General features: G+C 37.6%; 3 protein-coding genes across 3 annotated transcripts; 2 read left to right on the forward strand and 1 right to left on the reverse strand.

Moving 5' to 3' along the window:
• The first annotated feature begins 496 nt into the window (after positions 1-496).
• On the forward strand, positions 497-4,230 carry LOC132178850 (protein NRT1/ PTR FAMILY 5.2-like). Its single transcript, XM_059591418.1, has 4 exons — positions 497-677; positions 1,665-1,882; positions 2,527-3,092; positions 3,191-4,230. Exons 1-4 carry the CDS (start codon positions 557-559, stop codon positions 4,086-4,088), a joined length of 1,803 nt encoding a protein of 600 aa, XP_059447401.1. The 5' UTR covers positions 497-556; the 3' UTR covers positions 4,089-4,230.
• Positions 4,231-6,498: 2,268 nt separating this feature from the next.
• LOC132179393 (protein NRT1/ PTR FAMILY 5.2-like) lies at positions 6,499-10,074 on the forward strand. The gene is made up of 4 exons (XM_059592117.1): positions 6,499-6,654; positions 7,448-7,665; positions 8,279-8,844; positions 8,934-10,074. Exons 1-4 carry the CDS (start codon positions 6,534-6,536, stop codon positions 9,820-9,822), a joined length of 1,794 nt encoding a protein of 597 aa, XP_059448100.1. The 5' UTR covers positions 6,499-6,533; the 3' UTR covers positions 9,823-10,074.
• A 5,140-nt stretch (positions 10,075-15,214) lies between these two features.
• On the reverse strand, positions 15,215-21,199 carry LOC132179864 (protein unc-13 homolog). Its single transcript, XM_059592656.1, has 5 exons — positions 20,633-21,199; positions 19,079-19,963; positions 17,813-18,268; positions 17,537-17,723; positions 15,215-16,230 (listed from the first exon to the last, which is right to left on the reverse strand). Exons 1-5 carry the CDS (start codon positions 21,197-21,199, stop codon positions 15,263-15,265), a joined length of 3,063 nt encoding a protein of 1,020 aa, XP_059448639.1. The 3' UTR covers positions 15,215-15,262.
• Between the last annotated feature and the right edge of the window lie 354 nt (positions 21,200-21,553).

Here is a 21,553-nt window from a genome sequence, read left to right on the forward strand (position 1 = left end):
TTATCGTGGCATCAAAGTGTAGTGAGATAAGAACACAGTCACGTACACTCAAAGTTGGTCAAAGCTAACCATATACGAAAAAGGCTATATGCTATGCTATGCAGCTATGGTATGGGGTATGGGGTATGGGGTATGGTGCATGATGCTATATATATACAGTACCTACTAAGAATTCAACCAATATATATCACATCAAATCTCCACGATCACGTTGCACAAACAAATTCTCTCCTCCATATGGTTGTGGATAACTTGATGTAACTCTCAATTTTGAAAGCAACGGGCAAATTATCTTTTGAAGAAATTAATTCCAGTACTTACAAATTTGAAGTATGGTAATGGCAAATATCTTTTAGTCCCAAGAAAAGGTCCAAAAAAAAAAAAGATTTAAAGAAAAAGTTGTGAGGGTATATCTATCCGTCACATGTAGTTGGCCCAGGCCCACCATGTAGAAGAAGTTTTATATATAAAAAGTAGTGGAGCAGAGTTGTGGAAGTGAGGAAAAAGGTGGAAGTGGTGGTCACTGTAGAAAGTCTGTAAGCAAAGCTGCAAAAGTATGGCTGTGGAAGATCAAGAAGCTCTTGATGAATACACGCAGGATGGGACAGTGGATCTAAAAGGCAACCCGGCCCGTAGATCCAAGCGTGGTGGATGGACTGCTTGCTCCTTTATTGTTGGTAATCTCTCTATCTCTCAAATCTATCACAACCCACATTTCATATATATATATATATATATATATATATCCCTCTCTGGCTCTTAGGATACACGTACGTGTTAGGCTTCTTTTTGCATACTAATTTGCTCCAATGTTTGAGGAAAATATCACTTTGGGTGGTGTAAATTTTTGTTGCAAAAAGCAGCTTAACTTCTTAAATAAGTTGAAATTCAGGGCTGTAGTTGTGCATGGAAGCAGTTTTGTTAGTGAATATGAGGCAATCTGGAAGTGATAAATGTCTGATCCATCATTATTCTCTTCACGCACGAGTTGTTGCAAATTCAATGAACGAAAGGAGGTTAATTTTTTGCCCATGTGGTCGTTGGCTCATGCCCATCATCATTTTCTTCTTCTTTTTATTTTTTATTTTTTAAACCAAAAAAAAAAAAAAAATGGTCTTGTCTGAGACAGACAGTAATTCTAACAGTCACTCGTCTGTAATCATGCAAACTCACACCGCGTAAACTATTTGCATCGACTCGCTTTCCCCACACCCAATAAAATAACCTGTAAATTAAACAAACTATTTTTTAAGATGATTCTCTGATATTTGTAAGCGTAAAAGAAGATTTTTTTTTTTTTTTTTCTACGGGTTTGCGTTTTCTTTTCCATTATGCTTTGACCTAAAATTTTTGGATAATGTTAGATATTTCAACAATTTTATTATTATTTTTTTTTTTTTTGAATAATGGTCCATTCAATAAATAAATAGGTTTATATTATTTTTTTTTTCTTAAATGCACGTGAGGCCCAGATGGAAAGAGAATTTGAAAAAAAAAATTTTGGAAATTTTATGCTTTAATTTGTGGACCTCACGTTGCAAATTGGTGGTTAAAAAAAATCCCCATCAACTTACTCTTTTATGATCTTGTCGCTTATGGTGAATATCTGACGGCCGCAGATATTGATGACCATTTTTTCCCATTATTTGTTTTGACTTGTGCAGTCTACGAGATCTTTGAACGTATGGCGTATTATGGAATATCTTCCAATCTTGTTGTGTATCTAACAAAGAAGCTCCACCAGGGCACTGTCACCTCTGCCAACAACGTCACCAATTGGCTCGGAACTATCTGGGTCACTCCAATCTTGGGTGCTTATGTTGCTGATGCTCATCTCGGCCGTTACTGGACGTTCGTCATTGCCTCCATCATTTATATCTCCGTACGTCTCAATCTAAATAGTAAATATCATCGTCTCCACACTTTCTTTGAAAGAATCTTCACTGTTCAGTTTATGTGCATGCACGCCATGTCTTTTTTATTGTATAATTATATTTATGAATTGATGTGGCAATGTTCATTGTAATTATAAATATTCAACTCCTATTTTATTAGGTTAATTCTAATTAATGCTGAATTAGCCAATTTAAAGTAATATATAGTAGATGATAGGTTTTTTAGTTAATAGCTAGAAGAAAAGTTTGAAATCTTAGGCCCTAAGGAATGTGCATGACAAAGGGGTTTTATTATTGAAGTCATATATAAATTAAACTATATTAATAATAGATGAATGATTCTGTTCCTTCCGGTGTTTTCCTGATCCTACGAGAATATTATTTTTTCACCTTTTGTTTGTTTTTTTATTTTTTTCTTTTATTGTAAGTTTTTTTTTTTGCATTTTTTAGAAAACAATATCAACGTAGAATCAAAAGAACATTAAGAGAACAGCAGAAGAATTGTAGCATTTATCTTAATAATAAGGGAGTGGCATAGATATTACAAGATGTAAAGGTGCTGATTATAAAAAAGAATTGTAAAGATATATATTGCGGTTAATCTGGCATCTTCAACTATATATATTGGCAGGGAATGTCACTTCTAACGTTGGCCGTCTCACTCCCTGGCTTAAAACCGCCTAGCTGTTCAGACACCAATATCGAAAACTGTAAGAAGGCTTCGACATTACAGCTAGCTGTGTTTTTTGGTGCACTCTATACCTTAGCTGTCGGAACAGGCGGAACCAAGCCGAACATCTCCACCATTGGTGCCGACCAATTTGACGATTTCCACCCCAAGGAGAAGTCTCACAAGTTGTCCTTCTTCAATTGGTGGATGTTCAGCATCTTCTTCGGGACACTCTTTGCCAACACAGTACTTGTTTGGATACAAGACAATGTAGGATGGACTTTAGGATATGCTCTTCCCACTCTTGGACTTGCAATATCCATTTCCATCTTCTTGGCAGGCACACCCTTCTATAGACACAAAGTGCTCGCAGGCAGCCCCTTCACGAGGATGGCAAAGGTCATTGTGGCTGCTATAAGGAAATGGAGGGTGCCTATCCCTAATAATCCCAAAGAGCTCTATGAGCTTGACTTGGAAGAGTACGCAAAGAAAGGAAAGTTCAGAATTGATTCCACACCCACCTTGAGGTATAAATGTTTATATTTGCTGAAAATATACTTGTTTCAATTACAAGTATAAAGGCATTTTTGTCCTAAGTTTACTTAATGTTGTTGCATGGAATTAGGTTCCTCAGCAAAGCGGCTGTGAAAACTGGTGCAACTAATCCATGGATGCTTTGCTCAGTCACGCAAGTAGAAGAGACAAAACAAATGTTACGAATGATCCCAATCTTGGTTGCCACGTTCGTACCGAGCACAACGGGCGCCCAGATCAATACCCTTTTCGTTAAGCAAGGGACCACTCTTGATAGAGGCATTGGCAGCTTCAAAATCCCCCCAGCAAGTTTTGGTGCATTTGTAACCATATCCATGCTTGTCTCCGTTGTGCTCTACGATCGGTTTTTTGTCAAGATTATGCAAAGGTGGACTAAGAACCCTAGAGGCATCACTCTCCTCCAAAGAATGGGAGTAGGTCTTTTTATCCACATTATAATTATGATAATTGCATCCCTAACCGAGAGTTATAGACTTAGTGTGGCCAAGAAACATGGGTTGGTTGAAAATGGAGGACAAGTTCCTTTAACCATATTTGTTTTACTTCCACAATTCGTGCTTATGGGAACCGCTGATGCATTTTTAGAGGTAGCCAAGATTGAGTTCTTCTATGACCAGGCGCCAGAAAACATGAAAAGTCTTGGGACTTCCTATTCCATGACCACTCTAGGAGTTGGAAACTTTCTGAGTAGTTTCCTTCTTTCAACAGTTTCTCACATAACCAAGGAGCATGCTCACCGCGGATGGATTCTAAACAACCTCAATGCTTCCCATCTTGATTATTATTATGCATTTTTCGCCATACTAACCTTTTTGAACTTCATCTTCTTCTTGATTGTGATTAAGTTTTATGTGTATAAGGCTGAAATTTCGGATTCAATAAAAGTGCTTACAGAAGAATTGAATGGGATGAGTATCAAGGTATCTGACCAAGAGGACTCCAGAAGGCTGACTGATGGGAAAGAGTAAAGGCCATAATTAATATTCAACTTTGTATCTTTGATTTTGCTTTTCCCTCAGTCTGGTGAATGTAATGTTTCTACTTTTTTTAATAGAAAAAGAATGCGACTTGTGCGAATGTCCACAAGTTTGTCTAAAAAAGGTAGCTCAATCGGCTAGAAACTACGCCTTATGAAACAATGGTCATTAGTTCGAATCTCCTCTCTCTCCTCTTATGTGGACATGTTAAAAAAAAAAAAACACTTAACTAACCAATGGTCTTGTAGCTTTTGTAATACTTGTGCCTTCGGACAACCCCAAATCTAGTTGCAGTTCATGTTTTGGCGTCTACCAAGCTTTTCCTCCAAGGTACGTCTCTCACAGAACAGAAATACACCCCCTATTAATAAACCCAAGACCCACTTAGACTTAGAGTATGTTTGGGTCTGCAAAGCGCTTTTAAGGCAAGAGAAGTCCGTTTAAGAAAAAATAATCGTTTGGGTCAAATATTGTCAAAGCGCTTTTGAGGTTTCAAACGCTCAAAACCACGTTTGAGCCAAAGCTGAAAAATAAGGCTTCCCCTCAAACGGACTTCTCAAAGAAAGGCGCGCCGCAGTTTTCATGTAATGAAATATATGAACAAACAGAAATACATACCAATTTCAATAAATGACAACCATACTCATACATAAACATCTCATCCCAAGCGGTTGGATCTGCTCCAAAGCGAGGGAGATCCAAGTTGAGGTTCTTGCTTGGTATGTAAAATCTGGGTTTGAGGGCCTTTCATATAGAGATCTGAAGTTTTCAAGATGTAAGAGAGAGACCTCAGAAAAGAGAATTAAAAAAAATAGAGAAAAAAATATAGCCGAAGATGGCATGTTAGGGAGACTTGTAGAAAAGAGGCTTAAAGAAAAAAATAGAGAGAAAAATGCAACCGAAAATGGCATGTGAGAAAGACCTGCAGATGGCGTGTGAAGGGGAAAAATATAGACGAAGATGGCATATAAGGGGGTGTTTCCCCACTGCAACAGGTGTGCTGTTACCTACAGGAGCATGTTCAGGCTTGCACATGCCATGTGCAGTGTGCAGCAAGCGTGAATAGATTTATTTAATTATTTTATTTATTTATTTACTTCTTTTCTTCTTTTTTTTGTATTTTTTATGTTTATATCAAGGAGCATCACGTGGGTTCTACCAAAGCTTACACCCTACAACAAAGACAAATACCCACAATCTCTCCTCCCAATGGAACAAAGACAAAGACCCAATACTTAATAGAATAAAAGACCCACTAATTATTACTAAAGTCCAAAGGAAGGCTTGTTGCAAGCCCCTGACCACCATGGCTCGAGAGATCGAACGCTACAAAAAAAAATGCAGAATTAGTGGCGTGTCTACAGTGTACTAATTTTTCACACGTCATATAGTGACATGGCAATTTCTCACACATTACTAAAGAATTTTGTAACGTGTCAACAATTAGCACGTTACTAATTCGAAATTAGAAAGCAAAAAGAAAAAAAATTGAAATTAAATTAATTTGTGACGTGTCATTTTTAACACGTCATCATGTCGAGACATCTCAAGTTTGGCATGTTAAAAAAAGGTGATGCGTCAAAGTCGCACGTTATAAGGTCCCTTCTCCTAGCTCCTCACTCAGGTAACAGTACCATTCATTCTCTATCCTCTAAAGTGCTTATTTTGAGAGAAGAAGCTCTTCTCTCCTCATTTCTCCCTTCCCATATAAAATGATTGATTTTGGCGTCGGAGTGCTTACAGTCAAAGGACCTATAGCCTACTAACAACTCATCTTTCTCTTTTACAAGTTTTGGAGAAGAGTCAGTCCAGACGTGCGAGTACTAGGCCATTTCGGATGCAACACAATACATAACATTATTTTAAGGAATATCTTTAAGATATTCATAATTATTCCTAAGAACTTGTTGATCTCTTATCGTGGCATCAAAGAATGAGATAAGAACAGTCACACTCAAAGTTGGTCAAAGCTAACCATATACGAAAAAGGTTATATGCTATGCTATGCAGCTATGGTATGGGGTATGGGGTATGGGGTATGGTGCATGATGCTATATGCACCTACTACGAATTCAACCCATATCACATCAAATCTCTTTGCACAAACAAATTTTCTCCTCCATATCGTTGCGGATAACTTGATCTAATTACTCTCAATTTTGAAAGCAATGGGCAAATTATCTTTTGAAGAAATTAATTCCAGTACTTACAAATTTGGAGTATGGTAATGGCAAATATCTTTTAAGAACAAGAAAAGGTCAAAAAAAAAAAAAAAAGATTTAAAGAAAAAGTTGTGAGGGTATGTCCGTCACATGCAGTTGGCCCAGGCCCACGATGTAGAAGAACTTTTATATATAAGAAGTAGTGGAGCAAAGTTGTGGAAGTGAGGAAAAAGGTGGAAGGGGTGGTCACTGTAGAAAGTCTGTAAGCAGAAGTATGGCTGTGGAAGATCAAGAAGCTCTTGATGAATACACGCAGGATGGGACAGTGGATCTCAAAGGCAACCCGGCCCGTAGATCCAAGCGAGGTGGATGGACTGCTTGCTCCTTTATTGTTGGTAATCTCTCTCCATCTCTCAAATCTATCACAACCCATTTCATATATATATATATATGATATATCCCTCTCTGCCTCTTAGGATACACGTGCTAGGCTTCTTTTTGCATACGAATTTGCTCCAATATTTGAGGAAAAGAGCAGCCTAGATAAGTTTAAATTCATAGCTCATAGCTGTTGTTGTGCATGGAAGCTGTTTTGTTATAGTGAATATGAGGCAATCTGGAATTAAGTGATAAATGTCTGATCCATCATTATTCTCTTCACGAGTTGTTGCAAATTATAGAGGAAAACATTTGTTGCAAATTCAATAAAAGAAAGGAGGTTAATTTTTTTTTCCTTTACTGTCTGATCCATCATTATTCTCTTCTTCTTTTTATGGTTTTTTTTTTTGTCTGAGACAGACAGTAATTCTGATAGTCACTCGTCTGTAATTATGCAAACTCACACCGCGTATACTATTTGCATTGACTCGCTATTCCCACACCCAATAAAAGAAACTGTAAATTAAAAAAATATATATTTTTTTAAGATGATTCTCTGATCAATATAAGAGTAAAAGAAGGGTTTTTTTTTTCCTACGGGTTTGCGTTTTCTTTTCCATTATGCTTTGATTTGATCTCTGTTAGAGAATATATCTTTTGTCGTTCTCACGTTGGAAATTGATGGTTAAAAGAATTAAACATCCCCATCGATCAGCTTGCTCTTTTATTTTTTGTCGCTTATGAGGAATATCGGACGGCCGCAGATATTGGTGACCATTTTTCCAATTATATTTCTTTTGACTTGTGCAGTCTACGAGATCTTTGAACGTATGGCGTATTATGGAATATCTTCCAATCTGATTGTGTATTTAACAAAGAAGCTCCACCAGGGTACTGTCACCTCGGCCAACAACGTCACCAATTGGGTCGGAACTATTTGGCTCACTCCAATCTTGGGTGCTTATGTTGCTGATGCTCATCTCGGCCGTTACTGGACCTTCGTTATTGCCTCCATCATTTATATCTCCGTACGTCTCAATCACAATATCATCTCCACCCTTTCTTTGAAAGAATCTTCACTGTTCAGTTTATGTGCATGCCATGCCTTATTTCTTGTATAATTATTATCCAATCATTATATATATATGAACGTTCATCATCAAGTAATTATAAATATGTAACTCCCATTTTATTAGGTTAATTCTAATTAATGCTGAATTAGCTAATTTAAAGTAATAGTAGATGATGGGTTTTTTAATTAATAGCCAGAAAAAAAGTTTGAATGTGCATGACAATGGGGTTTTATTATTGAAGTCATATATAAATTAAGCTATATTAATAATAGATTAATGCTACGGTTCTTTCTGGTCCTAAGTGGTTTTATTATTTTTTGCCTTTTTTTTTTTTTATTAGTTTCTTCTTTATAGGGACCGGTAGCTAGGGTAAATTTTTTTTTTTTTTTTTTTTCTGCTTTTTTTAGAAAACAATATCAAGTTAACGTACACCAGAAGAAAATGTAACATTTCTTTTAATAACAAGGGGGTGCCACGGATATTATCAGATGTAAAGGTGCTGATTATAAAAAAGAATTGTAAAGATTTTTGTGGCTAAACTGGCATCTTCAACTATATATATTGGCAGGGAATGTCACTTCTAACGTTGGCCGTCTCACTCCCGACCTTAAAACCACCTAGCTGCTTAGAGACAGATATCGAGAACTGTAAGAAGGCTTCGACATTACAGCTAGCAGTGTTTTATGGTGCACTCTATACCTTAGCCGTCGGAACTGGTGGAACCAAGCCGAACATCTCCACCATCGGAGCAGACCAATTTGATGATTTCAACCCCAAGGAGAAGGCTCACAAGCTGTCCTTCTTCAATTGGTGGTTTTTCAGCATCTTCTTCGGGACACTCTTTGCCAATACGGTTCTTGTTTGGATACAAGACAATGTAGGATGGACTTTAGGATATGCGCTTCCCACTCTTGGACTTGCAATATCCATTTCCATCTTCTTGGCCGGCACACCCTTCTATAGACACAAAGTGCTCGCAGGCAGCCCCTTCACGAGGATGGCAAAGGTCATTGTGGCTGCTATAAGGAAATGGATGGTGCGTATTCCTAATGATCCCAAAGAGCTATATGAGCTTGACTTGGAAGAGTATGCTAAGAAAGGAAAGTTCAGGATTGATTCCACACCCACCTTGAGGTATATATGTTTATATTTGCTCAAAATATACTTAATTGTTTCAAGGCATTTTTGTCCTAAGTTTACTTAATATTGTTGCATGGAATTAGGTTCCTCAGCAAAGCAGCTGTGAAAACTGGTGCAACTAATCCATGGATGCTTTGCTCAGTTACGCAAGTAGAAGAGACAAAACAAATGTTAAGAATGATCCCAATCTGGGTTGCCACGTTCGTACCGAGCACAACGGCCGCCCAGATCAATACCCTTTTCGTCAAGCAAGGGACCACTCTTGATAGAGGCATTGGCAGCTTCAAAATCCCCCCAGCAAGTTTTGGTGCATTTGTAACCATATCCATGCTTGTCTCCGTTGTGCTCTACGATCGGTTTTTTGTCAAGATTATGCAAAGGTGGACTAAGAACCCTAGAGGCATCACTCTCCTTCAAAGAATGGGAATTGGTCTTTTTATCCACATTATAATTATGATAATTGCATCCCTAACCGAGAGTTATAGACTTAGTGTGGCCAAGAAACATGGGTTGGTTGAAAATGGAGGACAGGTTCCTCTAACCATATTTGTTTTGCTTCCCCAGTTCGTGCTTATGGGAACCTCAGAAGCATTTTTAGAGGTTGCCAAGATTGAGTTCTTCTATGACCAGGCGCCAGAAAACATGAAAAGTCTTGGGACTTCCTATTCCATGACCACTTTTGGAGTTGGAAACTTTCTGAGTAGTTTCCTGCTTTCAACAGTGTCTCACATAACCAAGGAGCATGCTCACCGCGGATGGATTCTAAACAACCTGAATGCTTCCCATCTTGATTATTATTATGCATTTTTGGCAATACTAACATTTTTGAACTTCATCTTCTTCTTGGTTGTGATTAAGTTTTATGTGTATAAGGCTGAAATTTCGGATTCAATCGAAGTGCTTACAGAAGAATTGAATGGGATGCGTATCAAGGTATCTGACCAAGAGGAATCCAGAAGGCTAGCTGACTGATGGGAAAGAGTAAAGGCCATAATATTCAACTTTGTATTTTTTATTTTGATTTACCCTCCCTCAGTCAGGTGAATGTTAAGTTTTTCTTAAAACTTAACTAACCAATGGTCTTGTAGCTTTTGTAATACTTGTGCCTTCGGACAACCCCAAATCTAGTTGGGGTTCATGTTTTGGTGTCTACCAAGCTTTTCCTACAAGGTACGTCCCTCATCAGAAACCATGCATGGTGCAACTTCTCTTCGGCGGCTTCGATCCAACCTCATCAGAAACCATGTAGTAAATTTTCTCTCTCACTCAGACTATATATAGACATAGACAATCTTGTTGATCCATGTAAATTCATGGCTTTTTTTATTTTTTATTTTTTATTTTTATTAAGTGTGTTTGCATAATAAGCTCAAAGAGAATCGACTAAAAGACGAGTAAAGAATGGAAATTGAACTTAATTGGTGCTGTTAAGCAAAAGACGATGAAAATAGTTCAAAAGAAGATTGTCCAAAATATAATGAAAAAATATATTCCTTAAACATATGAATATATAGTACACTCCAAATTTTTAATACGATCATTAATTAAACTTAGTTTTCAACAACTAAAAACTATTTGTTACCAGTACAAAACATATATATATATATATGCTCAAATCATGCATCTCCTAGGTTGAAGGAATTCAACAAATGTGAAAAAAGCATACACATTTCCTAAAACCCCAGTGATGGCCCTTACACTATCCAAACAAGGCTTTCTCGAATGTCTGACATTGATGATTACAACGCGATAACCAATTATTAATGCAAATCCCAGGGAACGTTTTACTATCTCGCTTACAGAGCACCTCAAAGTCTTCTATTGATGCTAACAAATGAACAAATTATAAAATTATAAGGCAAAAATGAGAGATCAAAATTTAATTCAATAGAAAAATATACACAAAATCTTCGATCGGTAAAACTATAATATTGCATATACCAAATATAATTATATATAACAGCTAACTGCAACGATGTAATCTATTGGTTTTAAGGTAGATAATATTTGAGCTATGTAACCAAAACGAAATTATTGAATTACTTACCCATTATTGTGAAGAGAATGAAAATAAGGAAAATTGGAACTTGTGGAGACTTAAGAGTCGTCTTCATGTTTTCTTTTTCTTCACTTATGCCAAAATGAAATCGAATTTAAGACTTATAGTCCTAAAGCATTTGCTATATATATATAAGTACTTTTTCTCTATGCAACCCTCAAAAAAAGAGGGGGGAAAAAATGAGCTAGGTTCACAAGGGGCAAGATTAAAAATTTAAAATATATATTTTAAAAAATTGATTAAAGAATATAACTAAAAATTGTTTAAAAATATTATATATATATATATATATATATATATTTTTAATCAAATGCGGGAAAAGGTTACAAGGGAATAAAAATATTATATATAGTTTCAATAAGATTCTAGCTTTGTCAATCTCTTCCATCTTCTAAAATATCTAATGTATCTTTCAAATTTCAATGTTCAGTGTAAAAAGTTTTGCTAAATAGCCTAAGCAGCTCTTTTTTTTTTTTTTTTTTTTAATTACTTTTTTCTTCATCAACTACATCGCATTATCACTTTACCCCTATAAACTGATAACCCTACTGACCGATTCCATCAAACTACCATTTTGTACCCAAAACCCCATTTTGTCAATCAAAGGTGTTAACTCAGACGGTCAAAATAACAATGCGTTGTAGTTCATGGGGCAAAGTGACAATACGTTGTAGTTCATAGGAGGAAAGTGACGAGTTGACCTTCTGAGTTAACGTCTTTGACTGACGGAATGGGGGTTTTGAGCACAAAATGGTAGTTTGATGAGGTCGGTCAATAGGATTGTCAGTTCATGGGGATTAAGTGATGATGCGATGTAGTTGATGGAGAAAAAGGTAATTACCCAAAAAAAAAAAAAAAAAAAAAAAAAAGAAAGCAGCTTAGACTATTTATAATAATCTATTCACATCTTAACATACGTCATGTATTAGCTCATATGCCACATCTCAGTCTTCTAGCAGCAGGTCCATTCAAAATTGACTTTTGCCACAATTTAGGTAGCTAATTTGGTGTCCAAAATATTTTGGTATAATTTGGATTAACGTTAATTAGACAAAGCTTGTCTTAGATTTTTAAGTAGAACACAAATTGTTGCAAGAAATTCGAACTAAGGTTTTTTACCGGTTCGAACTCACCAGTGAAAGAGGCTGTTTCAAGTAAGGCAGAACCGAGTATTCTAGCTAAGTGTCATCTCAAGTCAATGAATTGAGTATATTATTATTGATTAAAATTCATGTAACCCCCTCAAACTATCACCCAATTGACAATGTTTCCTCTAAACTTTCAATTGAAACAATGTCCTTGTTGTAAAATTTTAATATACTCGTAAGTGCACGAATCGTTTTACAATATAGTATTGTAAGTGTAAAGTTGAACCCACAGGGAATTGTGTTTTTGAAAACTAAATATATCTAAACCAATGAAATCTTAACCTTGTTATGAAAGATGGGTGATTTTTGAATTAAAAATAAAAAATGAAAAAGCATAAACTAAACAAGATGAAATTAATCAAATAATAAAGCACTAAAGTTGTGGAATCTGCACTCACAAAATCATAGCAGCAACATATTCTCATGTTTATCAATATATCCGAAGTTCTCACAATAAAAATCTTATGTATGTTAGTTATACTTTGCTTAAAAGAATTAATTCAATCATCCAATGTATCCATCCATTGCACAAATCATAAAAGATATCCAATTTGAATTAAATCATCCAATGTATCTATTAAACAAATTACAAATGATTCCCAATTTTAAACCAAATCATCAAATGTATCCGTATGACAAATCACAAAGGATATCCAATATTTTGACAAAAGAAAATCCAAGCAATCAATTAAATGAAACTATTTCAAATCATGGGAAAAACATGATTGAACTCGTATCCAAGAATCATCATATTAATTGAATTGAAGTAAAACTTTTTAAACATTAAAACATATAAAATCGGAAAATATTAAATTACATGAAAATATTGTTGCTATTCATCTATGAGGCTTCATTCTCAGCCTTAGTTGAGAAATTATGTAACACCCCGATCCCATATTGGGAAGATGAGAAGAAACCCACATAGAGTAGGTGGTTTATAGAGATAGTCACGGGTGCTAAGTCCCACATTGCCTATTTACTAGGTGAAACTTGGCTTTATAATGAATTCTAGGGAAGCTCCAAATTGACTAGTCATTTTGGGGTAATAGCGCAGATGTGGCTAGTGCTTTTCCCTGGGTCGTTACAAGTGGTATCAGACCAACCTAGTAACGCCAGGTCATGTGGTATTGGAGCACTGCATGACGTGGACCTGACAAGGACGTCAGGAGTTTAAGTGGGGGAGTTTGTAACACTCCGATCCCATATTGGAAAGATGAGAAGAAACCCACATAGAGTGGGTGGTTTATAGAGATAGTCATGGATGCTAAGTCCCACATTACCTAGTTACTAGGTGAAACTGAGCTTTATAATGAATTCTAGGGAAGCTTCAAATTGACTAGTCCTTTTGGGGTAATAGCGCAGATGTGACTAGTGCTTTTCCTTGGGTCGTTACAAATTAACTACACATAACTATGAAAATAAATCATACAAACAAGATGCTAAACATAAAGGGAAAAATTAAACTAACACGAGTGCTGGTATGCTTGATTGGCCATGGCTGAATGGGAGAGAAGCTCCCAATTTTTGGATGAATTGAATGGCTCCTCCTTTCTTCCTCTGTCTCCAGCCTCTTCAGCCTTTCCAGGCCCCACCCCCCGCCCACCTTTTTTTTTTCCTCTTTCTTTTCCTTTTTTAACCCTTTTCCAAGGGTTTTTGTTACTAAAAAGTTTTCTTATATAAAAATTAGGAAAAATTTACTTTACCCCTGGAAGTTTCAAGGATTTTTCAATCTAAACCCCAAAATTTAAAAATTGGCAATGTACCCTCTTAATGTTTTAAAAATTTTCAATTTAAACCTTCTGTTACTAATTTTTGTCAAATTTGACGGAAATCTATGAAATTACGTAATTACCCTCAGGCTTTTTTTTTTTTTTTAATTTCCGTCCAATTTAACGGAAATTAGTAACGAAAGGTTTAAATTGAAATTTTTTTAAACATTAGGGGGGTACATTGCCAATTTTTAAACTTTGAGGTTCAAATTAAAAAATATCTGAAACTTCAAGGAGTAAAGTGAATTTTCTCCTTTAAAATTTTCATGTGCCACTCTACAACTAAGAAATGAAGATGGAAATCTGACCTTCGCACGTACTCGATCCCCCTTTCCCCACTCTAAAATGCTTATGTTCAACAAAGCCTAAGGCTTGAAAACAAAATTAGTACAATGCTTTATGGACCCCAAAGTTCTTCAATTTTTTTTTTTTTTTTTTTTAATAATACATCGAATTGAATCTCTGTAAAGAAGGGCCATTTTAGACCAACTTCTACAAAATTATTGATACAAATTTTGAGTAGAATTCATTCTTGAAAACCGGCTTGCAAGGAAAGCGTGCCCAAAAACTTATATACACATGGTTAAGATTAGACTTAACCCATATGAGACACTAGAATCGTAACATACCACCACGCACCGCAGCCAACATCCACGACAGCTCACTCTATTAACACTCACCCAATGGTAGCCCTTTCTCTTTTGGCGACTTCACTCATCTATCAATAATCAATGACTTAAGACTATGCCTATAAATAGTACCAATACATTTTAATCCGGCCTATAAGTCGCCTCTTCTGTGACTCGACCACAAGGCCGGAACTCATTCGATCTTATACTCGACGAATTGGGTCCGATCTCATACTCGACGTGTTGACTAGCTTTGATACCAAATGGTACAAACCTTGGGTAAAACTCACCCTTGAAAACCGACTTGCGAGGGAATGTTGCCCAAAAGCTTATATACATGTGGTTAAGATTAGACTTAACCCGGCCATGTCGGTAGGGACAGATTTAGGGGTGGACTAGTAGTGGCCCTGGTCCCCCCTAATTACAAGAAAAAAGAAAAAAAAAAAAAAAAGAGGTTATTTTTGCCAATTGGTCCCTTACCAAAAAAAATTTGGCCCTTGGTCCCCCTAACTCAAAGCTGGCTTTGTCCCTGCATGTGGGACACTACATGTACATACAATCGCTGGCAAATTACAAGTTTTGCTTAAGTCTGGACTCGAATACAAGACCTGAGACATAATACTGCTGAGACTTCCATTCGAACCGCCCTTGGGTGAGTTTTGCATACCATGAACCCCATAACCTTTGCTTCATATTTTCTTTTTCATAATTAATTACACGGCTGGAAGTTAGTACTACAATCAGATCACCACGTACAAATCCAATCTCTCGATCTGCTTCAATTATACAAGAAAAAACAAATTATTTTCATCTCCTCTTTGCCAATTGGAATGCCCTCTTCAAGAACTTATTTGCGGCTCTGTCATTCCTGTGGCACAACACTCTTAATATTGTATTCGGATCCGCTCTATTCCACCTTCCTGTTGTTGGAGGCATCGGTAGCTTTTGCCCTGAACCCACAACTCCAATGCCGCTTGTTTCACATGTCACAATGCTAAAATCTTCCACGAGTTGTTCGGTGCCCTGCCCCATCAATGTTATCACCCCTTCAACTATTTCAGCCTCCCGGTCCACCACTTCCTCAGCTATCAACCCTTCTCCGCACATGCAGAAAACCTGCTTCAAGCTCTTGAAATCCTCCTCAAGCATCTCGTGATCAGACCAATAGAAGACCCTGGAGGACCCCCCAGCAAGCAAAACCATAAGGTATGCCTCGAACGATGCCTTCATGACTTCTTTTATCGCCGGGGATTGAGCTCGGTCGGTGAGAATCGATGTCATGAGAGTGAGATTCTGCTTGAGAGTTCGCAATGCCGGTCGAATCCTTGCATTGGTGACGTCGTCGACATAGAGACAACCGTAGAAGACAGAGTTGGAGTCAAGGAAGATGAGGCGGTAGGCGGCAACTTCTGAGACGTGTAGGCAGGCGGCTTCGATGGATGAGCTAGCAACCTCAAAGTATGAGCTGAAAGACCTCCGGTTGTTGCTGAAACGGTTGCGGGTAGAAGGAACGATGCGAGGGGAGATGGAGAGAGTTTTGTCGAGGGAGTGGAGGTGGGAGAGAAGATAATGCAGGGTGTTGAGGCGGATGTAGAGGCGTTGTGTTCCTCGGCTAGTTGATGGGCGAGGATGTTGACCTTCATTTACTCCATATTGGTGATCATACTCTTCTGCACCAACACATGGGCTAGCTTTTTTCCACAGCTTGAGGAACTTTGAGTCTCGATTGCATCTGGTTAGAGGAGGAAGTGTTGGGATATAGCTTTGCTTTGAACCTGAAAAATATATATATATGGTTCAAGTGAGAAAGAAGCACTTTATATGACACAATTCATCTAAATCTTTTAGATGATCGATGACACTATATATATATATAATGCAGATTCTGATGGTATTGTTTCAATTGGACTGTGAAATTGTGCTTTATAATTAGTAATTATATGAAATTTTAATTGCTATTATGGTTTTCCTAGGACTTGGGAAATAACGTCTTTGCATTGTGAAGATCAAAATGATCCGTACGTTATGCACTACTATGATTTTAATTTCTATATGATAATACCACTCGATAATTAACTTAGAGATGAGAAGGAATTTTCTGTCATAATTAATAAGGACTTCCTGAGAAGGAAAAAAGTTTGGACAAATGAAAAATTAGCTAAAAGACAGATAATAAGTACAAAACTATAGGAAAATTACTTTCTTTCTTTTTTTTTAATCTTGTAGTTTGCCCCTGTACCAAATTGGTCTGTGTGGTATCAAAAGTACATTGAAGGTCCCTTCAATTTTAATTTAAACCTGTTAAAATGGTCTCTTACTTCAGCTGTTTGACAAAAACCATTAGATGTATGCATGGATCTACGTCACAACTAATCTTCGATTGAAATATGGCTTGGTCAATGACTTAATTACCCTATTTGAAATTAAGTTTATGCCATTTTAAAATAAAAATAAACAGAATATAAAATAAAAATTAGAAGAAAAGGGCCTCCCCTCAAAGGAAGAGGGGGGTTGGGCACCCTTCACCTATAAGGAGCTGCTATTCCTTAAGAAGGGCGGCCGACCATCCCTCAAATGTCAAGGGGGATCTCTAGCTCTTGATCATTCAAAGGGCAATCATCCACCCTTCATTAATTAAAAGAGAAGTGTGGTCACCCCTCACTTTATGAGGGGCAGCTGGTTGCCCCTCGTTTGATGAGGAAGGGCTGGCCGCCCCCCACCGATGAGAGGAAGTTAGCCACCCCTCAGCTGATGAGGGGTGGCCCCCCTTTTTAAATTAATATTTTTTTTTTTTGTTCTTTTATTCTATTTTAAAAAATAAAACTGTAATTTTACAATAGGATGAGTCATAGCCATGCTACATGTCATTCGAAGATTGGTTGTGACTTGAATCTAGGTGTGTATCTAAAGGTTTATATCAAACAAGGGGTCATTTTGGACGGTTTGAAAATCCAAGGGACCTTCAAGATACTTTTACTTTTGATACGAAAGGGACTACTTAGGTACATACTGGCAAATCATAGGAATAAAAAATGTAATTTTCCCAAAAAAATAAATAAATAATGATAAGAATGTTCTTACCACATGATGCAACAAATGTAGCATACTCCTGGAAGTGAGTCTCCAAACCATCAGCAAGATCTAGAACTAAATCTTCGGTAATTCCAATTGGGATTTCGAAGAAGTTGTCCGCAGTTTCCTTGGCCAATTTCGTTAGTTCCACAGCTGATTGCGCATATGGCTCTGATTTGGACTTTGGATTCCATGTCTGCAACACAAATGTGAACCAATTAATCACTCTCTGCCAAATAAACCAAACACACACATTTCTCTCGAAACCTTAAATTTATAACATACTTCGGTCTCTTTTGCTCGTACGAGACACTCTTTCCCTTTCTTCAACCTCTCATGAATCCATGTTTGCAAGAGGTGCAATATGATTGATTCAACTTCATATGGAACCATCTCTCGCACGATTGCTTTGCCTCCATCATCGCACTCAGCAGAGTCTTCAACTACCATTTGTACCAAATGCTTTTCCAGCTTTCCAGCCGTCTGCAGCACCCCGACTGTCTCTGTTGTGAGCAACGACACCCCACCTAAATATTGTTTCAGCACATTTCCGTAGCAACTATGTAGCGTAACAGCAGCAACTGCAGCTGCAGTTGGGTGCCATTTCTTCAGTATGGGACTGAAGCTTCCCCTCTCCTTCATTGCCAAATCCTCAGTGTCCTTAGCTAATTGAAGTAGAGCTTCGTTTGCCTCTTGCTTCACTTCGGCAGCAACACTCATCACATTCCCGATTTCAATTATCTATTGTCATTAACAAATGAATAAGATGACCATATAATTCGGTTTTGGTTTGCGATTTCATAAAAGTACAATTTAAAAATGAAAAATGATTGGTGTCAATATAAAATTTGTTCATATTTTTTTTTATATTCTCTTACAAATTCAATAGATCAGCTATTAAATTTGTGAGGTCTACCATTAACTTATATAGGGTCCACATAAGTCCACAAATTTAATGATTGATTTATAAGATGATATAAGAGAAATATATATGAACAAAATATTAACACCAATCATTTCTCTTTAAAAATAAGGATTTGAAAACGTAAAAGATTTAGTTTAACATCTCAAATGCAAAATTGCAATGTCAAATCACACACAAAACCCTACTAAGGGTTTGTTTGGGTGTGTTTAACACTTAAAAAGTTTGTTTGAAGAAAAATATATATATTTGGTAAAAAATACTGAAAGTGCTTTTAAAAGTCCAAAAAGCCTAAAAATGGCCAAAACACACTTTTAGTAATATATAGCTTAAAAATAAAGCTTTTGCCAAAACAACCTTTTGTTTTTACTTAAAAGTTATATTTGAGAATTGCGTTATAAAGGGTAAAAAATACTTTTAATACAGCCAAAGCAAAAGTTAGCAACTTGGCATGTTTAATAAAAAAATTTCATAAATACTTCTTTGACTTTTTTACTCTAAAAATTACTAAAACACACTTTTGACTATAACTTAAAAACCAATATATATGTTAATTTAAAAATTTTATTTCTAAATACAATTCTAAACATGCATACTATAGAAATGGTTGAAGTTGAAAAATTACTTACCTTGGCAAATGCGCTTTTTAGAGATGATCGTATATAGTGGTTGACACGATCCCCGGTGGAGTCCACCAAAGTTACCCCTCCTTCCTCATGCCCGACCCCTTCGGTGAATTTAACATCCTCACCTAAAATCTTTGAGGTGGATAAAACCAAAGGGAGAAGGCTTTCAAGTAGGCCGACATTTCCCCTCTGGAAATAGTGATGGTAATTGAGCAATCTCTTCTCTGCCCACCCCTGCATGGAAGACAGTACGGACGACAGGATCTTGATATACATGCCCTCTCGGCCTGGTCGCTTGACATCGTTTGCCACCTCTGCTAACATAGCATGGGAGGCACAGAGAAGGTCCTGTTCTATCTGACCTGTCAGAATATACTGCTGAAACAGAACCCAAGTAAAACACAAGTTGTGTATGACCCGGGTGATTCCCAGCGTTGACCATGTCTTCTTGATTAGCTCTAGAAGCTCGTCCACTTCGTCGAGGACTAACGTCTCATCCCTGACGTCAAAGATGCACTGGAGAAGAGCAGTGTAGAGGTGGATGTTGAGAGGGAATCCGTCAGCCCAGTGGCAAACGTCGGTGGGAGTTCCGCTGGCGCTTCGCCATGCTAAGGAGACAACGGAATTCAAGAGAGTTCTCATGGTGTCGGAGTTCTTTCCGGTGTCGATTGTTTTTAACTCGCTGGATCGGATGATGTCCCTCAAACGCATGGCGAAGGTGTTTGATTTCTCCAAGGGAACTGAAGGGTGGAGGAGAAGCCCTGCCTCAAGGACTTTGAACTGCCGCCTTTGCCAGAGATGGTATTCGTGGGAGTCGTTGAATTCCGGAGGCTTTAGGTGGCGGAGGAGCTCTAATGGAAGGATTATTGTCTCTGCTCGTCTACCCATCTGTTTCACGTAAACAACACTGCCTTATTTATTTATTTTTTTCTAGGCCTCTTTAAATTTGGCTGTTCTTTAAAAATTTGAAAAAAAATTCACAAAAATAATTATTTAACAAGCTCTCTACTCTATTTCAAATTTAACTTTAATTAATAAGTTAGGCTATCCAAATACCAAATACTAAAAAGTGAAAGTTATTTAGTTTTTTAATTTTATATATTCATTTTCCTTCTCTCTCATCTCCCGACAAGGACAAAAAAAAAATAAAAAAAATAAGAAAATAATAATATTTAAGTAAAATAAAGGAAGATATAGTGAATTTGATATTATTCTTCAATTTTTTTTTTTTTAATAAATGACTTTTTCTATTCAAATTTAACTTCTATTTGAAAAACTCAATATAGAGTTAATTATATATGTTGCCATGTATTTTCGGAAGACAAAACTTTAGGATTGCTCTCCATATTTCATTTTCATTCTGCCCTAGCAAGTTAGCAACCTTTCTAATATTGACGGAAAAGCCAAAGAAACACCAATTTCACCAAGCTCCTCGAACAAATACATTATATAAAAAGAAGAATAAATATTTTTAACAAAATTAGATTGTGCAAAACAGAACATTAATTATTACCATGTTTTTTTTGTGCATTAAACATATATATATACAATACGTACTTGGCCAACGAGGGTCCTCATGAGCGTCTTTCTGAGCCGGTTATCGCTCTGCTCCGTCACCCGCATCTGCTGCCTCATGATCTCGGCTGACGTCATGGGCCGCCTTGGCCTCGCTGGCGGCGGAACCGTGAACGATATGGAGCCGGAGGGGCTGCCCTTTTCACCCGGTGAAGAAGGATTGGACCCGCCCGCATTGCCCCCCGCGCCGGACACCATCCTCCTCGACGGTGACCGCCCCAACATCTTCAACCCGAGCGCCCTCTTCACCCGGCTCGTAGGGGTCATCACCACCACCGCTTGGGCCTTATTCGTCCCCACAGACGCGTCCCCACCGCTCTCGTGGTGGTTTGACGAGTAGAACGTCAGCGCATTGCGGCCACCGAACCCCGGAGACGACCGGCACGCCGTGAAGAATATCTCATACGCCGTCTCCCGGATATCATCGCGGTCCATGCCGGCGATCTTGACGAAGGGCCACATAAGGTCAATCTCGGCAGAGTCATGGTGATCGGGCCGAGAAGCCACGTGGGGCGCGGATAGGGACTCACGGCGCGTGTGTTGGCCCATGGCAGAAGCTGATGGTGGTGGTGATGTTGGAGCTTGGTGTCGTGGTGGTCGTCGTCAGATGTCCGGCGGGAGAGAGCGGGGAGAGAGCGCGTGCATTCTCCTAAATAAGAGAGGAAACAGCTAGAGATAGTGGTGGTTGTTTCGGTTGGTTATGAGTCTATGACAGCGTTTTTGTGTCGAGGAAAATGAGAGAGAAAGAGAAAGAGATGGGTGATGTTCGCCAACCCAACTTTGTTGTGCGAAGAAAACGAGGAAGGAAAGGTGGTGAAGGGACATTATTCAATACGTGTTTTTCGGAAGCATAATATATTTGGTATTTGATTTCAGAAAGTAAATAATTGTTATTAAATCTGT

The sequence above is a fragment of the Corylus avellana genome, chromosome ca4 (assembly GCF_901000735.1).
Source record: "Corylus avellana chromosome ca4, CavTom2PMs-1.0".
Classification (NCBI taxonomy): domain Eukaryota; kingdom Viridiplantae; phylum Streptophyta; class Magnoliopsida; order Fagales; family Betulaceae; genus Corylus; species Corylus avellana.